The sequence below is a fragment of the Mustelus asterias genome, chromosome 7 (assembly GCF_964213995.1).
Source record: "Mustelus asterias chromosome 7, sMusAst1.hap1.1, whole genome shotgun sequence".
Classification (NCBI taxonomy): domain Eukaryota; kingdom Metazoa; phylum Chordata; class Chondrichthyes; order Carcharhiniformes; family Triakidae; genus Mustelus; species Mustelus asterias.
In genome coordinates, this window is record NC_135807.1 from 33,354,434 (window position 1) to 33,376,540 (window position 22,107).

Consider the following 22,107-nt stretch of genomic DNA (forward strand, 5'->3'; position numbering starts at 1 on the left):
GGCATGCCACTCAATCCAGGCAACATCCTTGTAAATCTCCTCTGCACCCTTTCAATCTTTTCCACATCCTTCCTGTAATGAGGCGACCAGAACTGAGCACAGTACTCCAAGTGGGGTCTGACGAGGGTCTTATATAGCTGCATCATTATCCCCGGACTCCTAAACTCAATCCCTCGATTGATAAAGGCCAGCACACCATACGCCTTCTTAACCACCTCCTCCACCTGCGGGGCCGATTTTAGAGTCCTATGGACCCGGACCCCAAGGTCCTCCTGATCCTCTACCGTACTAAGAGTCTTTCCCTTTATATTGTACTCCTTCATCCCATTTGACCTGCCAAAATGGACCACTACGCATTTATCTGGGTTGAAGTCCATCTGCCACTTCTCCGCCCATCCTATCTATGTCCCTCTGTAACTTCTGACATCCCTCCAGACTATCCACAACTCCACCAACCTTCGTGTCGTCGGCAAACTTACCAACCCATCCCTCCACTTCTTCATCCAGGTCATTTATGAAAATGACAAACAGCAAGGATCCCAGAACAGATCCCTGGGGCATACCACTGGTGACCTACCTCCAATTAGAAAAAGAGCCATCTATACACACTCTCTGCCTTCTTTGGGCAAGCCAGTTCTGGATCCACAAGGCAGCAGCCCCTTGGATCCCATGCCCTCTCACTTTTTCTAGAAGCCTTGCATGGGGGACCTTATCGAACGCCTTGCTAAAATCCATATAAACCACATCTACCGCTTTCCCTTCGTCAATGTGTTTAGTCACATTTTCGAAGAACTCCACCAGGCTCGTAAGGTACGATCTGCCTTTGACAAAGCCATGCTGAGTATTCTTGAGCATATTAAACCTCTCTAAATGCTCATAAATCTTGTCCCTCAGGATCTTCTCCATCAGCTTACCAACCACTGAGGTTAGACCCACCGGTCGGTAATTTCCTGGGCTATCCCTATTCCCCTTCTTGAAAATAGGAACCACATCTGCAATCCTCCGGCACCGCTCCCATCTCCATCGACGACGCAAAGATCATCGCCAGAGGCTCTGCAATCTCTTCCCTCATCTCCCACAGTAACCTGGGGTACATCCCATCCGGACCCGGCGACTTATCTATCTTGATGCCATTCAAAGATTCCAGCACAACCTCTTTCTTAAAGTCCACATACTCAATATTTTCAGTCCACCGCAAGCCCACAGTACATCCACCCATGTCCTTCTCCTCTGTAAAAACCGAGGCAAAATACTCATTAAGCACCTCTGCCATTTCTACTGGTTCTGTACTGATTTTCCCGCCTTCACCTTTTATAGACCCTATTCCTTCACGTCGCATCCTTTTACTCTTCACATATTTATAGAATGCCTTAGGGTTTTCCTTAATTCTGCTTGCCAAGGCCTTCTTGTGACCCCTTCTGGCTCTCCTAATTTCCTTCTTTAAGACCATAAGACCATAAGACATAGGAGCGGAAGTAAGGCCATTCGGCCCATCGAGTCCACTCCACCATTCAATCATGGTTGATTTCAACTCCATTTACCCGCTCTCTCCCCATAGCCCTTAATTCCTCGAGAAATCAAGAATTTATCAATTTCTGTCTTGAAGACGCTCAACGTCTCGGCCTCCACAGCCCTCTGTGGCAATGAATTCCACAGACCCACCACTCTCTGGCTGAAGAAATTTCTCCTCATCTCTGTTCTAAAGTGACTCCCTTTTATTCTAAGGCTGTGCCCCCGCGTCCTAGTCTCCCCTGTTAATGGAAACAACTTCCCTACGTCCATCCTATCTAAGCCGTTCATTATCTTGTAAGTTTCTATCAGATCTCCCCTCAACCTCCTAAACTCCAATGAATATAATCCCACGATCTTCAGACGTTCATCGTATGTCAGGCCTACCATTCCTGGGATCATCCGTGTGAATCTCCGCTGGACCCGCTCCAGTGCCAGTATGTCCTTCCTGAGGTGTGGGGCCCAAAATTGCTCACAGTACTCCAAATGGGGCCTAACCAGTGCTTTATAAAGCCTCAGAAGTACATCCCTGCTTTTGTATTCCAAGCCTCTTGAGATAAATGACAACATTACATTTGCTTTCTTAATTACGGACTCAACCTGCAAGTTTACCTTTAGAGAATCCTGGACTAGGACTCCCAAGTCCCTTTGCACTTTAGCATTATGAATTTTGTCACCGTTTAGAAAATAGTCCATGCCTCTATTCTTTTTTCCAAAGTGTACGACCTCGCACTTGCCCACGTTGAATTTCATCAGCCACTTCTTGGACCACTCTCCTAAACTGTCTAAATCTTTCTGCAGCCTCCCCACCTCCTCAATACTACCTGCCCCTCCACCTATCTTTGTATCATCGGCAAACTTGGCCAGAATGCTCCCAGTCCCGTCATCTAGATCGTTAATATATAAAGAGAACAGCTGTGGCCCCAACACTGAACCCTGCGGGACACCACTTGTCACCGGTTGCCATTCTGAGAAAGAACCTTTTATCCCAACTCTCTGCCTTCTGTCTGACAGCCAATCGTCAATCCATGTTAGTACCTTGCCTCGAATACCATGGGCCCTTATTTTACTCAGCAGTCTCCCGTGAGGCACCTTGTCAAAGGCCTTTTGGAAGTCAAGATAGATAACATCCATTGGCTCTCCTTGGTCTAACCTATTTGTTATCTCTTCAAAGAACTCTAACAGGTTTGTCAGGCACGACCTCCCCTTACTAAATCCATGCTGACTTGTCTTAATCCGACCCTGCACTTCCAAGAATTTAGAAATCTCATCCTTAACGATGGATTCTAGAATTTTGCCAACAACTGAGGTTAGGCTAATTGGCCTATAATTTTCCATCTTTTTTCTTGTTCCCTTCTTGAACAGTGGGGTCACAACAGCGATTTTCCAATCCTCTGGGACTTTCCCTGACTCCAGTGACTTCCCTTCCTACAAGCCGTATACTCATCTAGATCCCCATCTTCGCCAAGCTCTCTGAACCTTTTGTACGCTTTCCTTTTCTTCTCGACTAGGTCCCGCACAGCTTTCGTGCACCACGGTTCCTTTAACCTACCAACTCCTCCCTGTCTGCTCGGAACATTGTCCTGTAGAACCCCGGAGCGGAGAAGCTACGGCATCTCCTCCGGAGCCTTCAACATGTCATTGATGAAGACGAACATCTCGCCAAGGCCATCCCCACACCCCCACTTCTTGCCTTCAAACAACCGCACAACCTCAAACAGACCATTGTCCGCAGCAAACTACCCAGCCTTCAGGAGAACAGTGACCGTGACACCACACAACCCTGCCACAGCAACCTCTGCAAGACATGCCGGATCATCGACACAGATGCCATCATCTCACGTGAGAACACCATCCACCAGGTACACGGTACATACTCTTGCAATTCGGCCAACTTTGTCTACCTGATACGCTGCAAGAAAGGATGTCCCGAGGCATGGTACATTGGGGAAACTATGCAGACGCTGCGACAACGGATGAATGAACACCGCTCGACAATCACCAGGCAAGACTGTTCTCTTCCTGTTGGGGAGCACTTCAGTGGTCACGGGCATTTGGCCTCTGATATTCGGGTAAGCGTTCTCCAAGGCGGCCTTCGCGACACACGACAGCGCAGAGTCGCTGAGCAGAAACTGATAGCCAAGTTCCGCACACACGAGGACGGCCTCAACCGGGATATTGGGTTCATGTCACACTATTTGTAACTCCCACAGTTGCGTGGACCTGCAGAGTTTCACTGGCTGTCTTGTCTGGAGACAATACACATCTTTTTAGCCTGTCTTGATGCTCTCTCCACTCACATTGTTTCATTTCTTAAAGACTTGATTAGTTGTAAGTATTCGCATTCCAACCATTATTCATGTAATTTGAGTCTGTGTCTTTATAAGCTCTGTTTGTGAACAGAGTTCCCACTCACCTGAAGAAGGGGCTAAGAGCTCCGAAAGCTTGTGTGGCTTTTGCTACCAAATAAACCTGTTGGACTTTAACCTGGTGTTGTTAAACTTCTTACTGTAGAACCCTAGACAGACATTCCTTGAAAAACTGCCACCTCTCTTCAGTACATTTCCCCGAGAATACCTCCTTCCAATTTACTCCTCTAATTTGCTGCCTTCTGTCTTCATCTTTCCCCTTACTCCATATAAACGCTTTCCTAGTTTGACTGATCCTCTCTTTTTCCAATGCAAGCATAAAGGAGGTAGAGTTATGATTGCTATCCCCAAGATGCTCTCCCACTGATTGATCTGACACCTGTCCAGGCTCATTGGTCAGTATCAGATCAAGTACAGCCTCTCCTCTTGTAGGCTTGTCCACATGCTGTGTCAGGAAACCCTCCTGAACACACCTAACGAACTCCTCCCCATCCAATCCCCTTACCCAAGGGATATTCCAATCTATGTTTGGGAAATTAAAGTCTCCCATCACAACAACTCTGCTATTATTGCAACTCTCCAGGATCTCTTTCCCTATCTGCTCCTCCACCTCCCTGTCACTATTGGGTGGCCTATTGAAAACTCCCAGCAAAGTGATCGACCCCTTCCCACTCTGAACTTCCACCCACAGAGACTCTGTAGACAATCCCTCCACAGCACACACCTTCTCTACAGCTGTGACACTATTCCTGATCAGCAGTGCCACTCCACCCCCTCTCTTGCCTCCCTCCCTGTCCTTCCTGAAACATCTGAATCCCGGCACCTGTAGTATCCAGTCCTGTCCCTGAGACATCCAAGTCTCCGTAATGGCCACCACATCACACTTCCAGGCATCGATCCACGCTCTGAGCTCATCCCCTTTATTCACTACACTCCTGGCATTAAAGTAAACACATCTCAATCCTTTGGTCTGAGCTCTCCCCTTCTCTATCCCCCGTCCATCTTCCCTCTTGCACCGTCTATAACCCTTCTCAGTTTGCGAGCTAACTTCCTCGCTCCCAGTCACCTCGTCTTGATCCCCTCCCCCCAACCTATCTAGTTTAAACTCTCCCCAGTAGCCTTAGCCAACCTTCCTGCCAGGATATTGATCCCCCTGGGATTCAAGTGCCACCCGTCTTTTGTGTACAGGTCACACCTGCCCCTAAAGAGGTCCCAATGGTCCAGGAACCAGAATCCCTGCCCCCTGCACTAGTCCCTCAGCCACACATTCATCCTCCACCTCACTCCATTCCTGCCCTCACCCTCCCGTGGCACAGGCAGCAATCCTGAGATTACTACCTTTGCTTTCCTCCTTCTCGGCTGTCTCCCTAATTCCTTATACTCTCTCTTCATGACCCCTTCCCCCAAATTCAAAGCTGATAGTCGACTTCAAGTTATTTCTTTCCCTATCCGTATGTCCCTTATTGCCTTAGAGTTTTAAAATTCATCAATTTCAGCCTTGAACATACTCACAACTATGAACTCACAGCCCTCTTGGGTAGAAAATTCCAAAAATTCATAACCTTTTAATTGAAGAAATTTCTCATCTCAATCCTAAATGGTCAATCCCTTAGCCCAAAACTACACCACATTGTTCTAAACTCTCAAGCCAGGGGAAAATGCCTCTCAGCATTAGTCCTGTCAACCCCCCTCATAACATTACTTTTCAATGAGATCATCTTGCATTCTTCTAAAGTCTGAAGAGTTACATATATGCGTGGGCACACACAGATTTGTGGATAAATTTATACAATGACAAGACACGCTATTTGAAAACAAGCTAGATTGACACCCACTATCTTTCAACCAACCAAATTAATGCTAAATACACAAGACAAAGTGAAGGGAACATTTTTTTTATTCGCTCGTGGGATGCAGGCATCATTGGCCAGGCCAGCTCTTGTCATCCATCCTTAATTGTCCTCTAGAAGGTGGTAGTGAGCTGCCTTTTTGAACCACTACAGTACACGGTGTTGTAGGAACATCCATAGTGCTGTTAGAAGGGAGTTCCAGGATTTTGACCTAGCCGTAGTGAAGGAACAGCGATATATTTCCAAGTTAGGTAGCTTGGACGGGAACAGTGGGCAGTGTTCCCATGCATCTCCTGCTCTCCCTTCTACTTTCAGGTGCTGGAGGTTGTAGATTTGGAAGGTGCTATTGAAGTAGCCTTGGTGAATTGCTGCAGTGCATCTTGTAGGTCGCAAACACTGCTGCCAATGTGCATCTGCAGTGGAGGGAGTGAACGTAGTGGTGGGATAGAGTGCCAATCAAGAAGACTAAGTGCCAAGCTTCTTGGGTACTGTTGGAGCTGCACTCATTCAGGCAAGTGGAGAGTATTCCATCAAACTTCTTACTTGTGCCTTGCTGGTGGATAGGTTTTGGAGCATCAGGAAGCAAGTTACCTGCTACTGAGTTTCCAGTCTTTGATCTGCTTTTGTAAGTATTTATATGGCTGGCCCTGTTCAGATTCTGGTCAATGGTAATGCCCCAGGATGTTGATCAAAGGGTTTTCAGCAATGGTAGTGCCATTGAATGTCAATGCGAGATGGTTAGATTCTCCCTTGTTAGACATAGTCATTACCTGGCACTTGTGTGACACAAATGTTACTTGCCACTTACCAGCACAAGCCTGAATATCGTCCAGGTCTTGCTGCATATGGACACAGACTGCTTTAGTATCTGAGGAATCATGAAAGGTGTTAGACCTTATGCAAACATGCACGAATATCCCCACTTCTGATCTTATGACAGAGGGAATGGTTATTGATGAAGCAGCTGAAGATGGATGGCCCAAGGATATTACCCTGACTAATTCCTGCAGCAATGTTCCGGGGCCGAGATGAATAAACCCCACCCACCCCCGCCAATTCCCACTGACTTCTGTTTCAAATATAGCCCTGAGGTTAAGACAGTAAGAGTTTTAACAACACCAGGTTAAAGTCCAACAGGTTTATTTGGTAGCAAATGCCATTAGCTTTCGGAGCTCTGCTCCTTCGTCAGATGGAGTGGATATCTGAGAGCAGATATCCACTCCATCTGACGAAGGAGTAGCGCTCCAAAAGCTAATGGCATTTGCTACCAAATAAACCTGTTGGACTTTAACCTGGTGTTGTTAAAACTCTTACTGTATTTACCCCAGTCCAACGCCGGCATCTCCACATCTTGATGTTAAGGGCAGTCATTCTCATCTCGCCTCATGTTCAGCTCTTTTCACCACAACTGAGCGGCCCTGGTGGAACCTTATCGTCATGAGAGGCTAGCATATGCCCTAATTCATATCTTATTGGCCAGGGGCTGAAAAGGGGCAGCTAAAGCCTACAAACTCTACTTGAACAGCAGTAACCTGAAGCTTGAAACTGGCTTGATGTGGTTAAGCTTACGTAGTTATGAAGGAAATGTTATAAGGCATAAGCTCTTATTTAGCCAGAGAAGAATGAGGTAATCCTACCTAGGACCTCGGGCTAGGGCCAATGAGGGGAAAAAAAATACAAAACAAGCAAGGGCGTTTGAACCAACAATGAAGAGGCATCATATCTTGGAAGAGATAAAACAGGATAAGAATGAAGACTCCTGGACCAGCTGCAGTGAAACTCCGGAGACTAACCACGCAGAAGAGGAAAACTTTATTTGTCGGAAGACATGGAGATGACATCCAGAGGAAGAACAGATGCCTGGCCAGGTAGCTCTTTTTCTTGGGTAATATCTCTCATGCTCTGCCATTACTCAGGAATTGCCACAGAAACCAATGGGATTGCATTTTAGACTGCGTAGTTTTGATACAAACTGCATGCTTAAGTGCTAACCAGACCGTGATTTATACGTACACTGCTTAACAACAATAATAAAGTGAAACACTAATAGAGACAGAAACACCTCCTCTTCTCTTTGTACTGAGCTGATACTCGTTGCTGGTAAGATATGGACAACAACCTTATGGCAAAGGAGGCAGTCACTTGACTCCCTGGGCCTTGACCTACCTTTGGAAAGAACTTTCCAATTAGCCCCAATCTTTCTTTATAGTCCTTCATATTTTGAAGTATATGGCTAACTGAAAATTACTATTAGATCTGCATGCACCACCCTTTCAGACAGTAAGTGATCACATGGTGCATGTCATGACCCGCGGTATGTCACCATGATGATATTCTGCAAAGGAATGCTGAAAAACAGAAACAACACCCAACACTGCATCTTATAACCTCTCTTAGCAATTTTGAAAGTATTTCACACAGGATTAATTATTCTTAAGTGCAGTGACTGCTGGCTCATAGTCAACTCGCACACTGCAAGATCAGTCGCAAAAGATGGACAGCTGATTCTTTTGTTTTTGGTGGTGTTGGTTTAGGGAGAAAATGTTCCATACTTCACTGAAAGAAATCGCTGCTCTTTTGCAAATAATGCTGAGTTCTTGAGTGACTTTTCGAACAAGAACAAGGGGCCTTGTCAGATACATACTACAACTGATGGGTAAATTAACCAGTGCTATTTCAATTATCATCCATACCAGAGTGCAGAGATACAAACCATGCTCCAGGCATTTAACCGGTGTAGATGTTAAACTTTTCCAAACCCTTTAGAGTGGCAAGCCTTAGAATTATTAAAAAAAGAAAAGCTTCTATTTTCCTCGAATGAATTTATTTTTAGTTTGCTAATTAAAAGCACACTAAAACGGAATAGGATCTTTCCATTTATATAAATCAAGCACCCTGCCAAGATTCGCCTTGGAATCTAGGCAAGCTATTTGACCTCTCTCCAGTTTTCACTCAGAAGTTTTGCGGGCTTTTCAGTGAGCAAGGGAAATCAGTCCATCAGTGAGCTAGAGAGCTAACTGCCCTTTGGCATTACATACAGTCTGTAGAATCTTGAAAGATGACCACCAATACATCCACAATTTCTCAGGCCACTTCTCTCAGTACTTGGGATGCAGATTATCAGGCCCTGGGGATTGATTGGCATTCAATCCCATCAATTCCTCCAACACCATTTTTCTACTAATACTGATTTCCTTCAGTTCCTCCCTCTCACCAAAATTTCTGATAAGTTATTTGAGTCCTCCTTGTGAAGGTAGAACCAAAGCATACATTTAGTTGGCCAGGCGGTTTCTATGTTTTAACAAAGTAAATCAGAATAGCAAAGATTCTAAGAATAAAGGACAGATTTACTCTTCATTGGGATGGAGTGCGAACGGCCACAGCACCAAAAAAGTAACGATGTGAAAATGGACTGAGTGACTGAATAAGCGGACATGACGACATGCATCATCCGATCACCAACAAAGGTTGTAGTCAGAATCGAGAAGCCACAGCAGCTGCTAAAGGATTAGTTTACACAGAAGTAAAACTATCAGTTTGAAGCAGGTTTGAAACGTGAAGGAAGATACACCAAAGCACAGGGTATAGGGAAACAGATTTTAACCACTGCACATAAAGAGTGGACTTGGAAATGTGAGGTCAACCGGACATAGCAATGCCACAGCATGATAGGAAGTTGGCAGTCTGGCTTTCAAGTAGTTGCTGTGGTTCGATACTAGTGTCTCAAGCAGAAGGTTAAAAGGTTGGAGTAACATAAAACCTATCCATCAAACTTGTTCAGCTGGCCAATCTGTGTTAAATATCAGCCAGGATGCACGGTATGCAGAACAGAAATCTCCCAGTTTATCCTGCCAGCACGGAGACCGTTCACGTGCAGGTGCATGGTTCAGTCAATCTTCGTTTCCCATTTCCAAGGAAAACATCATAATGGTCACATGGGAAGGTAGAATAAAACTGAATCGATCTCCGATTTTAGCAGCACCAATGATGTTCGTAACAACTCATTCACCATCTGCTTTCCTTTTCACTTCTGACACTTGACAGACTTGTTGCTCCACAAACCTCTTACGCTGTCTCAATGGTTATGGGATGTTGATCAAACTGGGATTCAATGCGCATTGTTCTCCAAAGGGTTGTCACCAGCAAAGATAATTATTTCGCTGTTATTTTTAGTAGAAGACCCGATAACTTTGACAAAGGATCCATACCTAAAATGGAAATTCACCTGTTCTCTCCACAGATGTTGACTGATCTGCTGAGCGCTTAAAGCATTTTCTGTTTTTCTTCCCCCCAGTTAAGCTTAAACACAGTGTAGTTATTAGTTCTATAGTTCTCTCCCATTCCCATTGGGAATGTTTTGTTTTGGGGTTGGGGGGGGGCGGGGGGTGGAGAAATGGGTGCCTGGCTTTCACTTAGCATTTACCGAAATCACCAGCAGCACGGTTTCTTTATTGATTGCTTTTCGTACTCTTGGCTGAGGTACATATAAGATGTGGAGATGCTGGCTTTGGACTGGGGTAAACACAGTAAGAAGTCTCACAACACCAGGTTAAAGTCCAACAGGTTTATTTGGTAGCACAAGCCACAAGCTTTCGGAGCGCTGCCCTTCATCAGGGAAGTGGGAGTTTTGTTCACAAACAGGGTATATAAAGACACAAACCCGATTTACAAAATAATGATTATTTTGTAAATTGGATTTGTGTCTTTATATGCCCTGTTTGTTATTTAAGACTAGGATAGAAATATTTTGTTCTCTTTTAGGGAATTAAGGAACAGGTGGGAAAGTGGGGTTGAAGCCCAAGGTCAGCCATGATCTTAGTGAATAGCAGAGCAGGCCCAAGGGACCACACGGTTTACTCCTGCTCTTATTTCTCGTGTTCTTGTGCATCTTCCAGGAGGTCGATAAAGTGGCAAGGAATTTCAACTCACTTCATTATTTAGTTAAAGACTGGGTAATGGAAGACACACTTTGCATGGAAGGCAAAGTCTGCTTACAGAGACGGTGAGCGATGCAAAATTGAGGTGAAACACAGATGCACCGTGTACCATGCAGTAGGTCCACAGGATAGTCCTCAAGCAAAGGTGAACTCGAGGCCATTGACAAAGAGTGGACCACTTGAAACAGAAGTGTCATTACGGAGGTATTGAACAGTAACACAAAGAGAAAGTTAGAGTCAAATATTTTTAAGTGTTATTGGTCAATGTGCTATGAAGCATATTGATGTTAATATAAAACAGAAATACAAGAGCACTAAATTAACTCTCTGGAAATAGTCAATTTTAGCATTTTAATACTCCAAGGTGGTTATTAGTAATTTAATTTCCTTTTCATTAACCGTTATCTGTAAGACAATATACTACCAGCCCTGACCTCTTCATGTGAGCAAATGTTTAAATCTAGCCTGATTAATTCAGCTGTTTAAAAAAGAGAAGGGGTGAACTGGAGAAATGGCTTGGCTTTTAGCTATCAAAAGGAATGAGGCTTGATGTTGATAGTGATGGAATTTCTAATGCTGCAAATTGATTGAACGCTGCAATTACAGTTCGCAGTAACTCAAGGAAATGGGATCATCCCTCTCGGCCAAACACTTCTCTTTATTTAAAGCAATCCAATTTGCAAGGATAATTATATATTAGCGTTTCATCTACAATCGGAAATGAACATAGGAATAGTGCAGGCCAAGTGCGAGCACGTTATTGCTGCAAATTACTTGATATCTGTCTCCTTCCACATAAAGAGAAAATTGGGCAATCAATTAGAAGCTGAAAGTACTGCAGCACAAGAGAGCGATGCTGTCCCCTACTGGAGGTCTGCAGTTGCTGCTCATTATTGTTCGGCAGCTTCCCAAGATCAACAAGCATTCTCCCAATTCCTGATTTTTGTCACATTCACATGTAAACACAGTAACCAGCCTCCTCTTCCAAACAATGGCATTATTATTAAATAAAATAAATACACGGGCACCTGAAAGACCTTCACAAGGTGGTCCACAAGACTATAAATGCAGCAAATTCACTCCCTTTTCTCATCTTAACTTTTAAACAAATAAATAATGGCGTTTTTAAACCCCTCCTATGGTGGCTCAGGTAGTCAATGCAATGCCCAGTGCTGGACTGAACTGTCAAGTTTCAAGTTTAATTACAGGTCTGTGTTGCGCTGGCTGATATTGAGTCAAACCAGAGCAGTGTGAACAGGACTGTTGAGCAGGAGGGTGCGAGCAGCTTGCATCAGTTTCATAATGTTTTCAATCCCCAGCAAGTTCATCATGTCCTGCTCCTTCGATCTTACTCCCACTAAACTGCTGACCACTCAACTTCCCTTCCTGGCTTCTATGTTAGCTGATAATTTTAAACAGCTTTCTTTCTCTCTTAGGGCACAGTCCCATTCTCCTTCAAATCTTCTGTCCTCACCTCTCCTCAAAATTCCAAGACTTACATTCCATTCATGTAAGCTACCGCTCCATCTCCTTGATATGTTGTCACAAATATTTCCCAAAACTTCCTGTTTGAATCTCTCGCAAGTATATAATTTATAAGATGATAGCCATGTGCTATTATTTGTAATTGAAGTGCTCAAAAATTGTAAAGGTCATTTATCTATCAATGAAATTCTTTATTACCCTGCACTTCCAAGAGTGTACGAACTATGAATATTAGGATGTTGTGTGTTGAATTTTTCCAACATAGATGACTGGCTTGCTAGGTCATTTCAAAGTCAACGAAGTAATGTGGATGAGAAATAAAAACAGAAAGTGCTGAAATATTGCTTTTGCATTTATGTGGACAAGAGCTGTGCATAAGCCAGGCCAGGTGGCAATGGCAGGTTTCGGACCACGAACCACTTCTTTTTGATAATAATGAAGTAACTTTCAGAGTCATTTCTGGTGCTAACTGAAAATCCTTAAATTTATTGAATTCACAACTTCCTGTGATGGGATTTTAACTCACGAACTCTAGGTTACACAACAAATTCAATTATTACACAAAACGCAGCCAATCCTGCAAGAAGGGATTGGCAATAGATATGGCATTGCTCACATCTCACATTTTGAGAACAGAAAAACAACCCTCAAAGCATCTGACATTACTACTAATAACATTTCACTTGTTTATTCAGTACTGCCAGCACAATCGGCACATTCTGAAGAAATCAACTGGATACATCAATAGCACTGATCAATGATGAATACAAACCTTGCTTAGTAATAAGAGCTTGAATCAAATCCAATGAAATAAATCTAATCATTGAAAGGACTGGTTCAAATTGTGGAACAAGTGTTAATCCAACTGTCACTGTGAAAGATGCTGCACGTACCCAACAAGAAATAAATATCAACCTATGCACACAGATTAACCTCTGCAAATAGGCACATGTACAAACTCAAACCAGTATAATGCCAAGCAAAAACACCAAGTTTAACTGTGCCTGTAGATCACAAGTGATAATTGTAACAAGTTTGGGAGGAATTGATGCCTTTGGACCTATGGTTTCTAAAGCTATCCATCACAGAGGTTTTCCTCACTTTGTGGCTGGATCTGTTGATAGTGACTGAGAGCTATGATTAGTCAACAACTCAATAATCATTGTATTATGTGACTACTAGGATGGCGGAAGAATTAAATGGACTGTGGTCTCTTTCGCACAGCAACTCCAATGTTCCCATCATGGCTGATTCTGTCCATCTACCTGCTTCTCCAGCAGAGGTCCCTATTTAGTATTCCGGAGCAGACACCCTGTATACATGATCATCTTCACCCGCAGGCATCAAAGCAATCTCGCACTAACCCTATGAATAAGTGGAACTTATCAGTGAGTCATGGTGCCTTTAAGATGTAGATAAAGTTGCGTCCTTTTTAAACAATCATTGCAGACCACTGAATGGTTATTTTCAGACCATAGATAGAAACACTTCTACTCAGAAAGCACTCTTTCAGCACAACATTTTTGTAGTATGTCCACTGCAAGAAAGGGATGCACCTCATCTCAACTTAAATTCAATTGCTGTGGAGGTTTTGACTTTGGTTCCCCTCATCAATTAATTAAAACGGCATACCGAGAACTTTGAAAATCAGACACACTTCAAGGCAATATTATTGGATATCACAAGTGGTAACTGTAACAAGCTTGGGAGAAATTGTCTGAGAAATATTTCCAGTTCACACCATATCCAAGTTGGTAAGATTTATTTTTTAAATGATACTTTCCTAGCTCATCTTTTCTGTCCCCAGAAACACATTAAAATATATAATGGCTGCCAACTTATCGAAAAGATCGTTCAATCAGTTCCTTACCTGGTTTTGTAGTTCCGTGCAATCCTGATGATGGAAGCCTCCGAAGTCTGTGTTTACTGATTTGCACGAATCCTTTCCCAGGTGTCTTTTTCAGAGTTGGGGAAGTTTTCCCATGTGCAGGGCTCTTCTTGGTAAGCAGGTACCGATTTTTTGCCATTGGCAGTCCACTAAGACTGACCCTCCTCTCAGTTGGCGAGCTTGCAAAATAAATGTCAGAGTGGTAAATGCTCTTAAGAGATGGCAAGCAGCACAATCCATTAAACCAACATTCCTTTGCCTATAAATACAAGGTTCCAATGCAGCCTGGACTGAAAACCACCCAGTTCTAACGCAACACCCTTCAGCAGTGACAACCATTCCCTGGAAGGCATGAGCTGGGGAGAGGGTTCACATGGGGGGAAATTGAGAAACTTGATGAAAAAGGTCAAGGCAATAGTGCAAGGTTGCAATTTAAGTAGATAACCAGAGTATGACCAGAGTTATAAGAACATGACCAGAGTTATGTTCTTATGATAGGAAGATACAGAGCATATGAACAGCGAAGAGTTTAACAGTAATAGGATCAGAGTAGGGAAACATGATCAATACACATAATTAAAGGCCGTTTATCTGAATGCATACAGCATTTGTAACAAGATAGATGAATTGATAGCACAAATAGAAGGAAATGGATATGATTTGATTGCAACAACGTCTCTGTGATGGCTAAGTCACCAAAGTTGGGAACTGAATATTTAAGGCATGACATTTTGGAAGGACAGGAAGAAAGGATAAGGAGGTGGGCTAGTTTTGTTAATAAAGATTGGTGTAGCAGTATTGTAAAAAATGATCTTGACTTAGAAGGTCAAGATGCAGTTTGGGTAGAGAAAGAAGTCACTGTTGTAGTCCCCCTAACAGTAGCTATGCTGTAGGACACGACAGAGACTTGTAAGAACTGAACTCAAATAATCATGACTTGAAATGCCAGCTTGGCGTAACAGCAACATCCTCACCTCGGAGTAAGGACACAGGGTCAAGTTACACTCCACAATGTGAACAGTTAATTTGAGATGAGTATTCATTACTTTAGAGGTAGTGCTGCAATGTCAGGAAAATCAGCCCTTTTGAGCTGAGGTTGTGTCCTCATTCAGGTGAATGTAAAGCATTTTTGAATAGGAATAGGTCTCCTTCAATATCCTGGCCAACATCTGTCCTTCAAATAACATCAGTGAAAACAGCTCAAGTATTATCCCTTTTTATGGGACGTTGTTTAACATGTATGTTGCCCTACAGATCAATGACTCCACTACCAAGTGACTCCACTTACCCTCTAATTTGTATTCACTGTGTGGCTGAAACTCAGTTGTCAGGGCTTAGAACACAACCTGAAAAGATGGTGGAAGCAGATTCCATGAATAATTTTAAAAGGGAGTTGAACTTGATAAGAAACTCACAGGGTTTTGGAGAAAAGGTGAGGGTGTGATACTCAGCACAAATGCTTTTTAAAAGAGTCGGGGCAGGCATGAAGGGCTGAATAGCTTACTGCTGTGCTTGTTCAAAATAGCTGGACAATTCTGGGTATTTCAATAAACCTTTTTTTTTTAAAGGGAGGAAACATGTCGAACAATATCATATCAAAGAAAAATCCAAATCATTACCACAATTTAGTTTATTTATTAATGTCACAAATAGGCTTACATTAACACTGCAATGAAGTTACTGTGAAAATCCCCTAGTTGCCACAGTCTGGCGCCTGTTCAGGCACACTGAGGGAGAATTTAGCATGACCAATGCACCTAACCAGCACATATTTCGGACTATGGGAGGAAACTGGAACACCTGGAGGCACAGGGAGGACGTGCAAACTCCACACAGTGTCCCAATCTGGGAATCGAATCCGGGTCCCTGGTGCTGTGAGGTAGCAGCGCTAACCACTGAGCCACCCTAATTTAAATAGTGACAAAAAGGTTACAGTAGCTATACTCAAACTGTGACAAAGTAAACTTAGGTCTACAATGAAGAATTGATGTACCTGATTCGGATCAGGGAAAGACATTTTTTCAGATCACTTAAGAAACATTTGCTACGCTGGAGCATAAGGGGATAGTGAAGGTTCATTGGTGTACAAGTCAAGATAAGCGAACTGCCCTTTCAAATTTATAGCTAGTTTTGTGAGATCACACACGAATAGACAATTGTAGATTGCACTGCTGCAGTGGTGAGGAATCCAATACAAGTGGAAATGACAGTGCCTCAATAACTCATTGCTAACCTCTGGTTATTTAATATGTAACGGCATCATTGGCCAGGACCAGAGTTCCCTATAAGATGCTTGAAAACATTCCCAGCTGACCCAGCAGTGCGCAAAATCACACAAGATGACATCAGGCACGTGTCCTGACGTCATTGCACAATATTTCAGTCAGTGGACACACGTAGGTCGGAAGTGCGCCCGCCAACAATCAAGAAGCAATTTAACTAAACTACAATTTACTGGATTTTACATGGTCCATCAGCCTTTACAGTTGGTGAGCGAGGAAATTGGCAAGGCGGCCTTTTCGTTTAAGCTGCAAACTCGATCCAGGGCAGGATGAAATTCAAGGCTCAAATAAAATTAACAAATGCGCCTGGGGACTGAGATCTGTGTATTATTCTGCTGTTTCTGGTGGCACTATTTCTCCGCTGATAATTATTTCTTTTAAAACAGGTCTGCTGCTCCCTCAGACAGCTCTGCAGCAGTTGTCTCCCTGAGGGAGCAGACTAGAAGCACCAGCCCGCACATTCCCTTTTCTCAGCGCGCACCTTCTTCCCACCCTCCACTGCAGTGCTCAGCGCTTCACACAGCACGTTTCACACTGGATGGCCATCCGGCATAATCTGGTGGGAGCAGGTTTCACATCCACTCCAGTCAACTTTGGGCACACCCCAAAAGCAAAATTCAGCTCTTTGTTTATTTAAACTTATCCTCACGTCTGTTGGGTGGATAGAGGAAGAAAAGAGAAGCGTACACCTTTTAAGAAGAACTCTTACCCTAATATTTAAAGCAAATTTTAACTTTCAAGCTGAGTGTTTCCTTAAAATGGAAAGATTTATAAAGAAGAATTTAAGAATCTCACCCACATAATTCATTTTTTAATAACGAAATTCCCTCTTCTTGACTGGAGTTATTTTAAATATTTTTTGACAATTCACTCATTGGATTATTCATTCATGGGGCATGGGTGTCGCTGGCTGGCCAGCATTTATTGCCTGTCCCTAGTTGCCCTCGAGAAACTGGTGGTGAGCTACCTTCTTGAATCACTGCAGTCCATGTGCTATGGGTTGACCCACAATGCCGGTAGGGAGAGAATTCCAGGATTTTGACCCAGCGACTGCGAAGGGACGTGATATATTTCCAAGCCAGCATGGCGAGTGGCTTGGAGGGGAACTTGCAGGTAGTGGTGTGCCCATTTATTTGCTGCCCTTGTCCTTCTAGATGGAAGCACTCATGGGTTTAGAAGGTGCTGTCTGAGGATCTTTGGTGAATTGCTGCAGTGCATCTTATAGACTTTACTGCTATCACTGCTGTTACTGAGCATCGGTGGTGGAGGGAATGGATGCTTATAGATGCGGTGCCATCAAGCGGGCTGCTCTGTCCTGGATGGTGTCAAGCTTCTTGAGTATTGGTGGAACTGCACCCATCCAGACAAGTGGGGAGTATCCCATCACACTCCTGACTTATGCCTTGTAGATGGTGGATAGGCTTTGGAGAATCAGGTGAGTTACTCGCCATAGTATTCCTAAGCCTCTGACCTGCTCTTATAGCCACTGTTTATGTGGTGAGTCCAGTTGAGGTTCTGGTCAATGGTAACCCCAAGGATGTTGACAGTGGGGGATTCAGTGATGATAACATCATTGAACATCAAGGGGCAATGGTAGAGTGTCTCTTATTGGTGATGGTCATTACTTAGCATTTGTGTGGCACGAATGTTACTTCCACTTGTCAGCCCAAGCCTGGATATTGTCCATTTGAACATGGACTGTTTCAGTATCTCAGGAGTCATAAATGGTGCTGAACATTGTGCCATCATTGGCGAACATTCCCCACAAGTAAAGTTGACCCATGACTTTCAGCCTAAAAATATACATTTTTCATATACCTTGTGTAAAAGATTACCCTTTTTCAGGGATCAGCATTGTTATTAATGACTTACTTCCTTAGTTTAAAGGCAAGCACAGGAACCTTTAGATTTTCCCTACACCAATTCTAGTGACAAACTCCCAGCCAAACCTATGCTAAAGAGGTCGATTTCGACTTGCAGCAAAAGTTGGACAAAATTCAGGCTTGGGATGATAAGTGGCAAATAACATTCCTGCTATACGAGTACCAGACAATGACCGACTCCAACAATTTGATTTTGATTTGATTTATTGTCACATGTATTATCATAGTGAAAAGTATTGTTTCTTGTGCGCTATACAAACAAAACATACCGTTCATAGAGAAGGAAACGAGAGAGTGCAGAATGTAGTGTTACAGTCATAGCTAGGGTGTAGAGAAAGATCAACTTAATGCAAGGTAAGTCCACTCAAAAGTCTGACAGCAGCAGGGAAGAAGCTGTTCTTGAGTCGGTTGGTACGTAACCTCAGACTTTTGTATCTTTTTCCCCAACGGAAGAAGGTGGAAGAGAGAATGTCCGGGGTGCATGGGGTCCTTAATTATACTGGTTGCTTTGCCGAGGCAGCGGGAAGCGTAGACAGAGTCAATGGATGGGAGGCTGGTTTGCGTGATGGATTGGGCTACATTCACGACCTTTTATAGATCCTTGCGGTCTTGGGCAGAGCAGGAGACATACCAAGCTGTGATACAACAGAAAGAATGTTTTCTATGGTGCATCTGTAAAAGTTGGTGAGAGTCGTAGCTTACATGCCAAATTTCCTTAGTCTTCTGAGAAAGTAGAGGCATTGGTGAGCTTTCTTAACTATAGTGTCGGCATGGGGGGACCAGGACAGATTGTTGGTGATCTGGACACCTAAAAACGTGAAGCTCTCGACCCTTTCTACTTCATCCCCATTAATGTAGACAGGGACATGTTCTCCTTTATGCTTCCTGAAGTTGATGACAGTCTCCTTCGTCACCAGATTCTCTATCTCATTCCTGTACTCCGTCTCATCATTGTTTGAGATCCGACGCACTATGGTAGCGTCGTCAGCAAACTTGAAAATCAAATTGGACGGGAATTTGGCTGCACAGTCATAGGTGTATAAGGAGTATAGTAGGGGGCTGAGAACACGCCTTGTGGGGCACCGGTGTTGAGGATAATCGTGGAGGAGATGTTGATGCCTATCCTTACTGATTGTGGTCTGTGAGTTAGGAAATTCAGGATCCAGTCGCAGAGGGAACAAGAGAGAATCTAGCCCTTTTCCCTTGACATATCATCACTGAATTCCCCGCTATTGATACCCTGGGGTTTACTACTGACCAGAGGTTTAACTGGATCAGCCATATACTCTAGCTGCAAAAGCAGGTCAGGGACTGGGAGTAACTTACCTCCTGGCTCCCCAAAGCCTGTGCACCAACTACAAGACATTAAGTCAGGAGTGTGATGGAATTCTCCCCACTTGCCTCGATGATTGCATCTCCAACAATACAAGAAGCTCGACGCTATCCAGGACAAAGCAGACCGTTTGATTGGCCCTTCATCCTTCCACCGCCGGCATACAGTGGCAGCACCATGTACCACATACAAGATATACTGCAGCAACTCGTCAAGCCTCCTTCAATAGTTCCTTTGAAATTAGTGACTTCTGCCCAATACAAGGGTATCAGATTTTTGGAAACGCCACCACCTGCAAGATCTCCTCCAAGTCACAAACCTGACTTGGAACGATATCACCATTCCTTCACATTCACTGGATCAAAATCCTGGAACCACCTTCTTAACAGCTCTGTGGGCGTACCTACACCACAAGCACTGCATTGGTTCGAGGCAGCGGCTCACCACCATCTTCTCAAGAGCAATTGAGGATGGACAACAAATAGAGGCCTTGTCAACGATACCCACGGCCCATGAAAGAACATGTTAAAAATCAAGACTAATGTGTACCACATGATCTATCACAATGCCTTAGAGAACAAGAACACAAAAAAGGTGTAGATCAGCAAAATGGTCATGTTATCAGCCATCTTACTGGGCCTCAGGGAAATGAAGAAAGAAGAAAGAAAGGGAACCTGTGGATGTGGTGTATCTGGATTTCCAGAAGGCATTTGACAAGGTGCCGCACCAAAGACTGCTACACAAGATAAAGGTGCACAGTGTTACGGGTAATGTATTAGCATGGATAGAGGATTGGTTAACTAACAGAAAGCAAAGAGTGGGGGTAAATGGGTGTTTTTCTGGTTGGCGATTAGTGACTAGTGGTGTGCCTCAGGGATTAGTGTTGGGACCGCAATTGTTTACGATTTACATAGATGATTTGGAGTTGGGGACCAAGTGTACTGTGTCAAAATTCGCAAATGACACTAAGATGGGTGGAAGAGCAAAGTGTGCAGAGGACGCTGAAAGTCTGCAATGGGATATAGATTGTCTAAGTGAGTAGGCGAGGGTCTGGCAGATGGAGGACCATGTTGATAAATGTGAGGTCATCCATTTTGGTAGGAATAACAGCAAAATGGACTATTATTTAAATGGTAAAAAATTGCAGCATGCTGCTGTGCAGAGGGACCTGGGTGTCCTTGTGCAGGAATCTCAAGGAGTTGGTTTGCAGGTGCAGCAGGTAATTAAGAAGGCAAATGGAATTTTGTCCTTCATTGCCAGAGGGATGGTGTTTAAAAACAGCGAGATTATGTTGCAGCTGTATTAGGTGCTGGTGAGACCACACCTGGAGTACTGTGTATAATTTTGGTCTCCTTACTTGAGAAAGGATATACTGGCACTGGAGGGGGTGCAGAGGAGATTCACGAGGTTGATTCCGGAGTTGAGAGGGTTGGCTTATGAGGAGAGACTGAGTAGACTGGGGCTATACTCATTGGAATCGAGAAGAATGAGGGGAGATCTTATAGAAACATATAAGATTAGAGACAGGATGTATGTGCATTTAGAACGGAACAATCTCATTAGTGACAGACAGCATGGTTTTGTAAGAGGGAGGTCGTGCCTTACAAATTTGGTGGAGTTTTTTGAGGAAGTGACAAAAACGGTTGATGAAGGAAGGGCCGTGGATGTCGTCTATATGGATTTCAGTAAGGCATTTGACAAAGTCCCACATGGCAGGTTGGTTAAGAAGGTTAAGGCTCATGGGATACAAGGAGAAGTGGCTCGATGGGTGGAGAACTGGCTTGGCCATAGGAGACAGAGGGTAGTGGTCGAAGGGTCTTTTTCCGGCTGGAGGTCTGTGACCAGTGGTGTTCCGCAGGGCTCTGTACTGGGACCTCTGCTATTTGTGATATATATAAATGATTTGGAAGAAGGTGTAACTAGTGTAATCAGCAAGTTTGCGGATGACACGAAGATGGCTGGAATTGCGGATAGCGAAGAGCATTGTCGGGCAATACAGCAGGATATAGATAGGCTGGAAAATTGGGCGGAGAGGTGGCAGATGGAATTTAATCCGGATAAATGCGAAGTGATGCATTTTGGAAGAAATAATGTAGGGAGGAGTTATACAATAAATGGCAGAGTCATCAGGAGTATAGAAACACAGAGGGACCTAGGTGTGCAAGTCCACAAATCCTTGAAGGTGGCAACACAGGTGGAGAAGGTGGTGAAGAAGGCATATGGTATGCTTGCCTTTATAGGACGGGGTATAGAGTATAAAAGCTGGAGTCTGATGATGCAGCTGTATAGAACGCTGGTTAGGCCACATTTGGAGTACTGCGTCCAGTTCTGGTCGCCGCCCTACCAGAAGGACGTGGAGGCATTGGAGAGAGTGCAGAGAAGGTTTACCAGGATGTTGCCTGGTATGGAGGGTCTTAGCTATGAGGAGAGATTGGGTAGACTGGGGTTGTTCTCCTTGGAAAGACGGAGAATGAGGGGAGATCTAATAGAGGTATACAAGATTATGAAGGGTATAGATAGGGTGAACAGTGGGAAGCTTTTTCCCAGGTCGGAGGTGACGATCACGAGGGG

At 43.9% G+C, this 22,107-nt stretch overlaps 1 protein-coding gene across 1 annotated transcript in view; it reads right to left on the reverse strand.

The window, feature by feature from the left end:
* The window catches only part of zc3h3 (zinc finger CCCH-type containing 3), a 248,604-nt gene that overhangs the window by 216,459 nt on the left and 10,038 nt on the right, over window positions 1–22,107 (reverse strand). The window contains exon 3 of the mRNA XM_078215840.1: window positions 14,021–14,217. Within this exon, the coding sequence (XP_078071966.1) occupies window positions 14,021–14,217 (197 nt within the window). The remainder of the gene's footprint in view (window positions 1–14,020; window positions 14,218–22,107) is intronic.